At 33.5% G+C, this 12,234-nt stretch overlaps 1 protein-coding gene across 3 annotated transcripts; it reads left to right on the top strand.

The window, feature by feature from the left end:
• Positions 1-3,117: 3,117 nt before the first annotated feature.
• On the top strand, positions 3,118-8,968 carry LOC124895226 (type-1 histone deacetylase 1-like). Of its 3 annotated transcripts, none has more exons than XR_007051600.1 (5): positions 3,118-3,270; positions 6,040-6,155; positions 6,280-6,343; positions 7,260-7,343; positions 8,706-8,968. XR_007051600.1 is itself a non-coding variant. In XM_047405673.1 (4 exons), the coding sequence occupies exons 2-4, from the start codon at positions 6,284-6,286 to the stop codon at positions 8,787-8,789; spliced, it is 228 nt and encodes a 75-aa protein (XP_047261629.1). In that variant the 5' UTR covers positions 3,118-3,270; positions 6,280-6,283; the 3' UTR covers positions 8,790-8,968. The 3 variants fall into 3 exon arrangements, 1 of the variants encoding a protein (XP_047261629.1); XR_007051599.1 differs by having other exon boundaries at positions 3,120-3,270; positions 6,040-6,098; XM_047405673.1 differs by lacking the exon at positions 6,040-6,155.
• Positions 8,969-12,234: the final 3,266 nt, after the last annotated feature.

Below are 12,234 nucleotides of genomic sequence, written 5' to 3'. Positions count from 1 at the left end.
AAGAACACTAATGGGGCACCATTGAAGAGAAGAAAGAAAGAAGAGAGAAGAGAAAGAAGATATAAATGGAAAAATAAATAAAAAATGTAAAATTTATAAAAATCAGAAAATTGAGGGGCTATTTGACCAAAAAAAGTAATTTAACGATTTTTAGCACTTTCACGCACTCCATGCACATGAATTACACGCAATGGTCCAAGTGGGAAGATATATGTTAATAAAATACAAAAAAATTCCAAAGGGGTAACAGGACCCCCGAAAAGTTCAGTATGCTCAACTGTAAATTCAAGCAAAGTTCAGGTATTTTTCTAAGTATTTTTCCTTTTTTTAACTTTTCGTCCAATAGGTCAAAATGAGCCTGAGTTCATTGAGACCCAAACCAAGAGTTCTCCTATCCTAAAATCAATATTATAGAGCTGCTGGAACAATCAAAATTGGCATTCGAGGTCGTTTGACTAAATATCATCCGGTGGCCATTTGGAACCAATAAAGACTTCAAAATACGAAATTGACTCAAAAAAACAAACGAATTGCCTAGAAACTAAATTGTCAGTTCCAGCAAGTCATAATTGACTTCGGGCAACTATAGAGAAACTCTAACAATCAAAATAAGTGGAAATATAAAAAATTGACCTAAAGTGTCATGAAACAGTCAAACATATCACAATAGAGTTATTCTACAAAAAGATTCATTAACTTTGAAAAATATCTTAAACAAAGAATGGGAATGTCCATGGAATATTTCAGAAACAATTGAGCAGATATGGACACTAATGACAAACAAGCTAGTTCAGTATCAACATATATTGAGGGAAGGTAACCAACTAGCATATTACTTAGCTAATCTAGCTATTGACAAAGGGAATTTCATATTCACAAGCTTTCAGCAATTGAAATCCAAATGAAGGAAATTAATTAATAGTGACAAATTGCAATGCTCGTACTTAAGATTGTCACCTACAAAAAGGTGAGGAAGCTGGGAAGGCTAAAGCTTAGGTTTTTTAGATGCATTAATTTATAAGACATGAAAGCAATAAAAATATTGAAACAACTATCTAGAATACACTACCAACAAAAAGGACTCATAATAAAATAGGATGGTCACTTATTCAGATTAAAGTTAATAAACCTAGAAGACATGTTAGAATCTGAATACTTGTAGTTTTGAGCATATCATTATCTATATACCAGCCATATCTGTAGATTCAAAAGGTTTTGAAGGAGCATTAATACAAAGACAAGGAGGGAAAATGGTTCAGTTCAAGATTAATCGGTAAATGTAACATATTTTAATTGACAGGATCCCTTAACACAATACAAAAAGAAGACAGTGGTCCCATCTACAAGAGAACACAACTACACCAAAAGATAACAGATGAAAAGTAGCTTAAGAGAAAGAAAAGGAAAAATGTAAACAAAAAAGGATTAATTATTTCTACAAGATGAGAAATCTATGCAATAGAAGCATCCAAGGTACAGAGTTGATAACCCAAAGAGGAGGATAAGAGGCGATTGAAAGAAGCCGACATGGATCAGGTGTTTTAAGGTGGAAGAAGATGAGTGAAATAGTGTACTATTTTGTAAACTCTAGAAAATTAGAGATTGGGTGGACTGGGTCGGGTGGACTCTTAGGAGTAGATTTATTTTCCATTTTGTTGTTGTGGTTGGGTTGGCCCATTCATGTAAAGACCATGTTAAGTTTTCTCCTTAATTAATAAGATCTAAAAAATTTAACCAAAAAAAACAAATAGAATATTTAGGATGTATCATCTCTAGTGAGAGAGTGAGAACTGATCCAAACAAAATTATAGTAATGGTAAAGTGGTCTGAGCATAGAACTCTAAAGAAACTTAGAGGATTTCTAGGACTAACTAGGTATTATAGAAAGTGTGCTAAAACTTATGCACTGACTATCAAGCCTTTAACATCCTTAGCCAAGAAAGGAGATTTTGTTTTGTGTAAAGATGTATGACAATTGTTTCTATATTAACTTTACAAGACATTGAGAAACCATTTATTTTTTAGGTATATTCATGTGAAATTAGAATAAGGGTTATGCATATGCAATGAAAATAATCAATTTCTTATCTAAGTCGAGTACTTAGCAAGAAGAACCAAGATCTATCAATTTATGCAAATATGTTTATTGCCTTGCTCATGGTAGTGGAGAGATGGAGGCACTACCTCTACCATCGCCATTCTATTATTAAAATGAAAGATTTTAGTCTCGAGTTATTGTAGGATCAAAAAATCTCAACATCATGGCAACACAAATGTCTAACAAAGTTTATGGGGGTTAAGTTATGAAATTTATTATAAAAAGGGTAAGGATAATAGTATTGTTGATACACTATCCAGGTCTTATTTGAGGTTGAATGTAAAATCATAAGCCAACTACAACCCAAGTTGATGTAAAAGATCTTGAGTAGCATAAATGTGAAAGAAGTTGCTCAATTACTAGTCCAAACCCATTTGGATCTTGCTTATATGAATAAAATTACCATATATACGGTCTATTGTGGTTCAAAGAAAAAAATGGGTGGAAATGGTAATAGGCTGAGACAACAACTAGCTTAAAAAATACATAACTTTGGTTAGGGGATATTTTTTTAGTGTAAAGACCCTCCAGTTCATTTTCTGCATTTCCATATATTTTTGTCATTTAGAGCTTTTCTAGAGCTGCCCCAAGTCATTTATGACTTGCTGAAGATGATAATTCTTTTATCGGGCAGTTCATTTGGTTTTAAGAGATAATTTCTTGTTTTGAAGTCTTTATTGGTAATAATAGTCTACCAGGCAAAAACTTTAGCAAAACGATCTCGTATGTCATTTCTGATAGTTCCAATATCTCCAAAACATTGACTTTAGGTTGGGGAACCTTTGGTTCGGGTCTCAAAACTTTCAAACTGATTTTGAGCTATTGCCTGAAAATTAAGAAAAATAGAACTTATGTGTAGGGCCCATTTTTCACTGAAATTACCTAGAATGAAAATTTTGAATGCACTATTGAGTATGAAACATCAAATTTGATAGTGTAGTATAGTTTATTTATACACTACAAAAAATAGGTCTAACTGTAGGAGTATTTTAACTCTTGTAAAATTATATCAAAATGCGGGGGTTAAAAACTTATGCTAAAATTTATATCCATCCAAAAAATAGCGTGTACTGCCAAAAAGAATCCCTCATTTTAATTTCCCCCAAAACACCTCATTTTAATTTTTGAAATTCCTAAACAGCTGCTCAGTACTCTCATTCCTCTTATTCTCAGTAAGTTTCCATACCTATTTTCTTTTTTTGTCACTTGGAAATTCCTTTTATTGATTTTCTTTTTTAAGGAGTTTTTAGTACTATTTCTTGATTTTTGCAATCTTGAAAATGATAGGGAAATTCTTGAGAAAGGAAAAAGATGTGAAATTTTATTGGGTATTTTTCTTTGCTGACCAAAATCAAATCTAAGTAGGAAAGGGGTTTTCGAGTATAGTAGGAAAAGGGGTTTCTAGTGCATTTGTTGCGGGTACTAAATCCCCAAATTGATTGACCAAAATTTTATTTTGATTTTAGCGTGAGATATTATTGAATAGATGGCAGGGTGAGATATTGTTCATGTAGAATAGATGTTATGGTGATACACAGTTCCTATTGAATAGTTGGATTAGTTATATATTGTTCTTGTTGATTAGTTCGTATGTTGATGTATAGTTCCTGTTGATTGGTTCGTATGTTGATGTATAGATTAGTTTGTGTATTGATATTTAGTTCTTGTTGATTATTTCGTATGGTGATATTCAACACTTTTGGAGGGGGACTACACATTTGATGTAATATACCTGTGGATATATAGAACTAATTGTTACCTTTCTTAAAAAAAAATTTGTACGGTGATATATAGTTCCCGTTGAATAGGTGTGTTGATATATAGTTCCTGTCCAATAGATGGTATGTTTATACATAGTTCCTATAGAATAAATGGTATGTTGATGTATAGTTCTTGTCAAGTAGATGGTATGTTGATATGTAGTTCATGTCAAATAGTTGGTATGCTGATAATTCACAGTTGAATTGTTGGTATGGTTGGTATGGTGATAGTTCAGGTAGGAAAATTTAGGAAAAGGGAATGCTAATAGTGGTGGCATGAAACTCACAAAAGAATGATAACTTAGATGTGCTTGGATAGATGGGAAAACACTGCCTAGTGTTTTTTGGCCTCCATTTGAAATTGAACCTATTACCTCATGGTTCTCAACTCATTGACTACTAGGGCACATCGTTGGATGTAGCCCATTGTTATGAACTTTGTTACCTATTCTCAGGTTCTCAGCTGTAGGATAGTTTCACTTGTTGCCTTAATAAGAGACATACTTTTCTTGATGGTCTTGTGACCTGTAAAGATACATGAGGGAAGCCCCATAGCCTCCCTTCTCTATAAGCTATAATAGAATGACGAGTGAACAACCAATTGCTATGCCCCTTCCATTGCCATATATCTAGTTCCATCAAGAGGGTTTTGGAATTCTTTTACTTCTAGGTCCTACAAATCCCTTTCAAATTATAAGTCCTTCATAGCTTCTCCTTCCCTTACCATGTTGTCGTTATAGGATCTGAAATCTGACCTTCATTCTTTCTATTATGCTGAGCTTTAAATGTTAGTGCTAGTATAAGAACTTTTATCGTAGTTTTTCTGGGAAACATTCTCCTTGCAAGCCCAAGTGTATTGGTAGACTATATTTCTCGAACTCTTTAAAAATATAGATGGGTGTATATTGGATACTCCAAAGATAGCATTTTTGAAGGATCCGACACAGGTACGATAATATTTTTGGAGAGTCCGAGGAACATAGTTGGTAAACATACCAGAGTAACTCAACCTATGATACATTAGGCTAGTACATTGTCGATTTCACATAGCTATTTTTGATCATTTGTTGTTCAAAGGATTTAGTAACATATATGACAACTTTAATGATTTTTCACACAATTAGTGCAATTTAACCTACTCGAGAAGGTTACTTACCTTTGATCATATTTTAAGTGGCTGGTAATTCAAAAATATTATGTTGTTGGTAGGTAAAACTTAGACTAGTGTTCTGCACTTCTTTTAGTTTTTTTCTCAACTTGAACTTTCTTGGAAGATACACAATTATGCATCCATAAAATATCAATTTCAGACAACTATCCAAAAAATGGAAAAAACTTGTGCTACATCCCATCAACTAACATCCAGAATATTTTTTTAGCGGCAGTTTAGTACTTGCATAGGCCTCAAAGATTTAAAAATTCTTGAATTCTCATCAATAGGCATTAATTATTTGTAAACTTTACAGATATTTTTCTTATCCATTTTTCTGATCTGATACTGTATTATCATATTTTAATTGTGTAGTAACCAGTATGCAATCCAAACATTTGCATCAAATTCTCTCTTTGGCATTTTCCTATGCTGATTCTAACTATATAATTTTTATCTACATCTCTGAGTAAATAATTGAAAGTTTTCAAATAATATTTATGTTCTGATGGTGCCTTTTCCAAGTCCATAGCAGCGTCTTAACAATTTTTTATTATAAGCTTTTCTATATATAAGTGTATAGGAGTACATACCTATTTTTAAGCTTATGCCATTGAGACTGTTAGTGTATGTGATGGTAATCTTCTTTTATATAAGCCTGATGTATCTTTATCTTTCCAAAAATGAACTTAAATTCTTATATTTTAGTTGTTATCACTAAGATATATGATAACTATAATATATGAAATGGAATGTTCATGAGCAATTCCTAGATTGGGTCTGATTGATCAATTGAGATAATTAATTACATGGTCTTCCATGGGATTTGACAAGTCAACTATTGATATCTTTGAGAACCCACTAAACAATCTCTTCCCTTTTCTCAAATATGGAGCAACCCCTGCTTCTCCTTACGCTCTTCTTACTCTCAACTATTGTCTTTCTTGGGTCTACCCAGATCTGATTGGTCATAATAAGTTTATCAGGTACAAACTTATTAGAAACTTTCCCTTTTTTCCTATGTACAACAGGTGTTAATTCTATCGTCTTTAAAGGTGAAGTAGTTGCTTGCCCACTAGACGAACCACCGGTACGAGAACGTTATCTATTGAGCACTTTTCTAGTACCTCCAGAACCTGCTATTTAGGTGCAGAAACTGCAGTTTTCCTCTTGATGTGTTTTAACACAAATACATATCTACAAAAATTAGTGCATCTAAAATATTAAAAAGTCGCTGGAATCTCAAGTTTCTAATATTAGACTTTTTGCAGGGTTATGACCGTTAGTTTCCACAAGTATGGGGATAAGTTTTTTCCTGGAACTGGTGATATGAAGGTACTTCTATATCGATGGTGTATTCTTTCTTTTGTTCTTTAGATTTTTCTTTTAGCTTCGACAACCTAACATGAGTTAATTTCGTAGGGCTCACTTAATTCCATTGAAGTGCGGTTCTTTGTGTTTAGCTTGTGTTTTGCATTCCAGCAGAAATACCTTTCATGGTCAAGATAAGCATGTCCTCCAAGCCAGGAGCATATTCGCTTGTTGGGTTCAAAGTTACTAATTTAGTAGTTGACTTCGATTCCATGTATTCCTTGGAAATATGGGGCCTCAACTTGACGTTGGTAGTTTGGATCACCTATATGCTTAAGAGTGTAGGCTTGAAACACGATTAAGGTCATGGTATAGGAATCACAGTCTGAGTCATTTCAGGTGAGGGTCTCCCTCCAGAAGATCCTTATGTCCAGCAATCTATTCAGTAAGAATGATTAAAAATGTAACTTAGAGCGATGAATACAAACTGATGCACGAAGCATCCCACGTTCTTGTAGGGTCTGAGGAAGGTGCACATAGTACAATGGTGTTGATATAGACAGCCTACTCTAACACAAGTACTAGTAAGGCATGATCTATAGTTCACACAAAAACAACTTTACCGTTTCTCCAAGGTTTCGTTTTATGAAATCAGACATAATAAGTGAAATAGTTACTTTTCAGAATTCTTGAAGAGTTACCTGGAGTAGGAGGGTTCTTGTCTCCTTATTGTTATACCATACACTCTTTTTGAGTACAGATACTTTGTGTTTTGGCCTTTGTAATGCATGAAACAAAATTTGGATAAAACATTGTCAGCTTGTAAATTTTCCAAATTTATATCCTAGCTTTCTTGTTTAAATAAGTTTTTTCCTCGTATTCAATTTTGTGTTCATGGAAAATATTGGTATCTTATTGTCTTGAATCATCTTCATGGCAGAGTGTTGAGGAATTTGGGAATAGAGCTGATCGGATGAGTATCGGGACGAATGAAATATTCTTGTATGCAAGTATAGATATTGAGGTTAACTCTTTGATATCATTCAATACTCATGAACTTTCTTGTTTTGGTGGTATGTTTGACCTTTTTAAGTAGTTGTTAATTTTTAACTAATAATCTTAAATTGGCTTGTGGTGGGACAACTACGACCAGAATTAGTCGGTACAACTGGTTATGATTTCCTAAATGAAGGACTCTTATCTTTAAAAAATTATGAGAGGTTATCAATCTAATGAATGAATAAAGCTGGTTTGAGAAAACAGTCTCAGAAAAATAGGTTTGCATATAAATGTTGCATAATGTTTCCTCTTGGCTTAAGTTTTCATGATTGATTATAACATGAGGTCCTTTTCGTTGATTGTCCCTTTGAAGCTTTATAAGTTGAAATATAAGTTTGGCTTTAAAGATGAAAAAGAATAAGGTTTTCTAAGTTGATACAACAATATTTTCTTGAAAATAGGTTTTGCTCTAAAATAGTGACTAATCATTCCCAATAATGTGTAACCGCTGCAGATGAAGAAAGGATCACTTAATCAAATATAGGCTGTTTAACTGTGCCAATGATAAAAGATATCTTTATATTGGTTTTTGTACTTCATTTCTCTTGCAAAGGCTAGGTCATTTGCATATTTGTTCAATGAATAACCTAGATTACTTGAAGGTTGCAGAACTAGATAAATTCTTAGCAGATGATTAGAGTGCATGTATCTGATATGTTTATGCTGTGTTCTATATTGTTTTCTTTCATCGGGATATGTTGGAAAAGGCCCAAACTCTTTCACTGTGAGCTTTGGTAATTGATTCCATCCAGATAGTTTATTGAGAGGAGTAACTGGAAGTGCAGGAGGTCTATCACAAGTTGTCTGTTGTGTGCTATATTTTGTAAGAATAAGAGTTTTGCTGAGAGTTCTCTTTTATTCTCCTTCAATTTGTCTAGCTATCCCTTGATTTGAGTTATTCTGTCCATTCTGCATTTTAGTTGTGACTAGTGATATTTATTTGGTCATTATTTTTCTCCTTGGATGGATAGATTCATTTTCCAAATTATATAACTTTTGAAATGATTTTCTATACATCAAGCTAACTTTTCAATTTTTTGGTGGATCTTTATTGTTTCACTATACTACTTTCATGCTCACAAGTCAAATATTAACTATTAAATCTCAAATGATGTGACCCAAATACAACTGCTATGAATCAATTTTACATATGAACCAGAATCAGGTTTAATAGGAAGATTGTGATGATATTGTCTGAAGAATCGGTTTTCTATTTTTGTTAAACCGAAATATCGATGATGTTTTTAGTTGTACGCAGATGTAAATATTTTATAACAAGGACTGAAAGTTTATCTGATTGATTTTTATACTTTGCATTTTTATGTAGCAAAGTGATGCGGCTAGTGGACCCATTTTTCTCATGGATTCAAGGAGACCATGTGATGATAGTGATCCTAATAACAGTCGTTGATTTCATTGCAAATTATCTTGGATATTCAATTATAATAATGTAATTGTGTGGTTGGAGCGAATCTTAGAATATAGAATGTTTTGTGGTTATGTTTGATTTTGGAGTTTGAAGATACTAGTTAATACTGAAAATCTGGAGTTTGAAGATGCTAATGTTGAAAATTTATTTTTAAAGTTTAATGTATTTTTGATATGCTTGTGAATTACAATGTTTTATTAGTCATGTTGTGTTAATGATATATGAATTGAATAAATATTGGATTGTAGGTTATGCCTAAAGGAATAGTTAAATTTGAGCTAAAATTAGAATTTATAATTTGTTATTGAAAATTAATAGGTCCCACTGAATTAAAAAATAAAAATTGAGCAGGTTTTAAACAGCTATAATTTTTAAATAAAAATTGTGGAGGTTTTAAACTGTCATAAAATAACCGCCACAAATTAATTATGGTAGCCAGAAAAAATTGCCACAAATTATTTATGATAGCTCGTATTGTGGGGGTTTTGGGAACATCCGAACTTGCAATTTACGGGGGCTTAAAACCCCTGCAAACTTTAAAATTAACCTCCATAATTTGACCCATTTTTTGTAGTGACATATATGGGATTCTTGATGAATCCTGGGGGGGGGGGAGTTGGGGGGGGGGGGGGGGAGGGTAGAGACTTAGAAAAATTGTAAGTCTCACACCGGTATACTCAGCTAGTGCATTATCTAAAGTGGCCCTTTGGGCTCTTTAGTGGAGGCCGCTTTAGTGGCCTGACCATCCCAGTGAGTTGTTTTAGTGTCAAGTTAGTTGCTAAAGTGAAAACCTTTTTAGCGACATTCCAGGTAAGTGTGGGTATCTCTTTAGCGTCACCTGGGAGCCATTAAATTACCTCACTTTGTCCAATTTTCTCCCATTTTTATACAAGTTTAAGTGTGGGAAACCCTAGAACATGTAAAACATGGAAGAAACATCAATAGCGATTTTGGGGTGTTCGTGAGCTTGAAATACTTGTTTATTCTCTCAATTCTTGGTAAGTTTTCATTAACTTTATAGTTAGATTCTTAATTATTTCCCAAAATCTCTAGAACATTGGTGGTTTAATTTAAGCACCATTTGAGCATGGAATTTACCCATTCTAGAGGGTAAATGTTCCTTAAGCATTGAGGTACGCATTGATGGTTTCAAAAGTATGATTTCACAAGCAATCCCCAAATGGGATTACAATGCAATTTCGTACCCAAATAACAAAATTAAGTATAGGTACCATTGTTCTTGTATTGATGAGTAGATTATGATTTTGAGAGGGTGGCATTATGTCGGAAGTTTCTCGAAAGGAAAAATCACCAACTTAGCAGATTTTTGGGCTTTCTTTGGCGTCTAGGTAGGCTAGGTTTACCTTCTCATAGATTTAACTAAATTGTATTATATTTATGATGATATTATATATACGGGGTAGAAATTAGGGTTTGGAGGCGTAATTAGTATAATTAGGGACTTCTAGCCTATTAAATAACCTTAAACTAAACGTAAATGACTTAGTTGCTCATGCTTAGGGTAGAATTGTTATCCTAAGACTAAATGTGGCTTATTTAATATCTAGAAGTGAATTTAGATTCTTTGACTTAGTCTGAGGTAGAACTTGCCTTAGAATGGATTTCGGGGATCAAAAGTGGGCCCTTTGCCCTACCTAAGGCCAAGACTATTATTAGCTTTTTGTAAAATTATAGGTGTATTGTATCCTTTAGATTGTATATTTAGGATCTTGAAGAGGTTGGTTAATGATATACTTTAGATTGTATATTTAGGAGCTTGAAGAGGTTGGTTACATGATACTTTTGCTAGATAAAACTTGAGAGTTGACACTTGTTTCGATTTAAGTTTGACAATTTATGATCTTAAGACCGGTTCAATTATGGAATTATTCATGGTATGAATTTTGGTTCAGGTCTGTTGTTTGATTATAATAGTTTTAGTTCAATTTTGACATTTTATTATATGAGTTCCAATTCAAGTCCGACATTGAGGGGTTGCTTATGACGGTTATAGAATTAGTTCTAGTTTGAGGTTTATAGTGTGGAAGGATTCTCTATTTTGGCTTGAATTGTGTTTATTTAGTATAATGCTAGTTACTAATTTTCTTTTATTGCACCCTCGGGCTTATAGGTCTCACATTGGGTAATTTACTCTTTTTTCATTTACAGGCTTATGGATGCCAATTTCATAGTGATGTCTATGTGTTCTTTTATGTTATTGTTTTATTTTATTTATTTATTATAATACTTTATTCAAGGTTTTCCCTTTTACCCTAAGTTAGCTTATTATACTTATATTATGATTTAGCTCAGTCAGCCGATGATGCCTACTGAGTACCCATGGCTTTGGTACTTATACTATACTTTTGTATCTTTTTGTTGTTGATTTGAGTAGGGTAGCCACCACTAATGCTATGATTGTGATGCATAGAGTTTGTAGACAGGGTGAGCTCTCAGAGTTGGAGTTGACCTTTTCTCTTTCTTCTACCTTTGATTAGTCTTTTATTATGCAAGACTGATGTACATAGACTATTACATTACTCATAATCTTTTTTAGTGGCTTTTTTACCAACACTACTAGTGATACAAGTCAAATGAACACCCTAATTTTTGAAGACATGATTGGAAACCATCACTTAAAGGATCAAAAATTGGTCACCCCCAGGGCACGAGAATATGCAAGGAAGACCCATTTTGAGCCTACCATTGAGCACACCATTCATCAAGGCCATGAGTGGAAGATTGCTTGAAGCATTGAAGATTTGAGGATTCATGGTTTTGGACACTTAATAGCTCATGGGTTTTGGGCCATCTTTATTAAGGGCATTTTAGTAACTTCACATTGCCTAAAATGCACTCTATGGAGACCCCTCTCATTAAGGGTAGTGTAGTTATTTATCTTTTGTAATGTAATATAAATAGAACAAGATTGGGTTTTCAGGACTTAGTTGTTTATTGATGTAAGACAAACTCTCTCTAGTGTGAGGAGTGTAACACACCTTTGTTGCAGGGCTTGGAAAAGCCACCAATCAGTAACTTGGGTTGCCCAAGTGTGGATATCACTTTTGTTACATTATTGGCTTTATAAGTTAGTGTTTAGAGGAGGTAATGTCCCTCTTGTGTCAATGGTAGAGTTAGTTTTGTGTCGTGGGTAGTGTTAAGGGTCCAAGAGTCTCACAATTCTTAGGTTCTTAAGATTGTCCCTTCATTTGGTCTAACTATCTATCTTGTATTATTGTCGTATATTTCAGATTTTTTGTTGTTGTTAGTGTAACCCGTGAGTTTCTTGTTGATGTAATATTGTTGTTCTCATATTATGTTGATACTATAGTTTGTGGATCACTGGAAATTAGGTGTTAAACACCATAATACTTTGTGTTCTTGTTGTTGTTCTTGAATCCGAGAGGGGTCACTCAGAGGGTCCTCG

This window comes from Capsicum annuum, unplaced genomic scaffold (genome assembly GCF_002878395.1).
Source record: "Capsicum annuum cultivar UCD-10X-F1 unplaced genomic scaffold, UCD10Xv1.1 ctg80710, whole genome shotgun sequence".
NCBI classification, from domain to species: domain Eukaryota; kingdom Viridiplantae; phylum Streptophyta; class Magnoliopsida; order Solanales; family Solanaceae; genus Capsicum; species Capsicum annuum.
Note: the sequence above shows the minus strand (reverse complement) of the source record. Positions and strands in the feature narration are given on the sequence as shown.

What these genes read in the sequence shown, in the direction of transcription:
- LOC124895226 (XM_047405673.1), top strand. Translation starts at nt 6,284, where the DNA reads ATGACCGTTAGTTTCCACAAGTATGGGGATAAGTTTTTTCCTGGAACT. An exon ending in CTGGAACTGGTGATATGAAG is followed by an intron (nt 6,344 to 7,259) that starts GTACTTCTATAT and finishes TCTTCATGGCAG; the next exon opens with AGTGTTGAGGAATTTGGGAA. An exon ending in ATGCAAGTATAGATATTGAG is followed by an intron (nt 7,344 to 8,705) that starts GTTAACTCTTTG and finishes ATTTTTATGTAG; the next exon opens with CAAAGTGATGCGGCTAGTGG.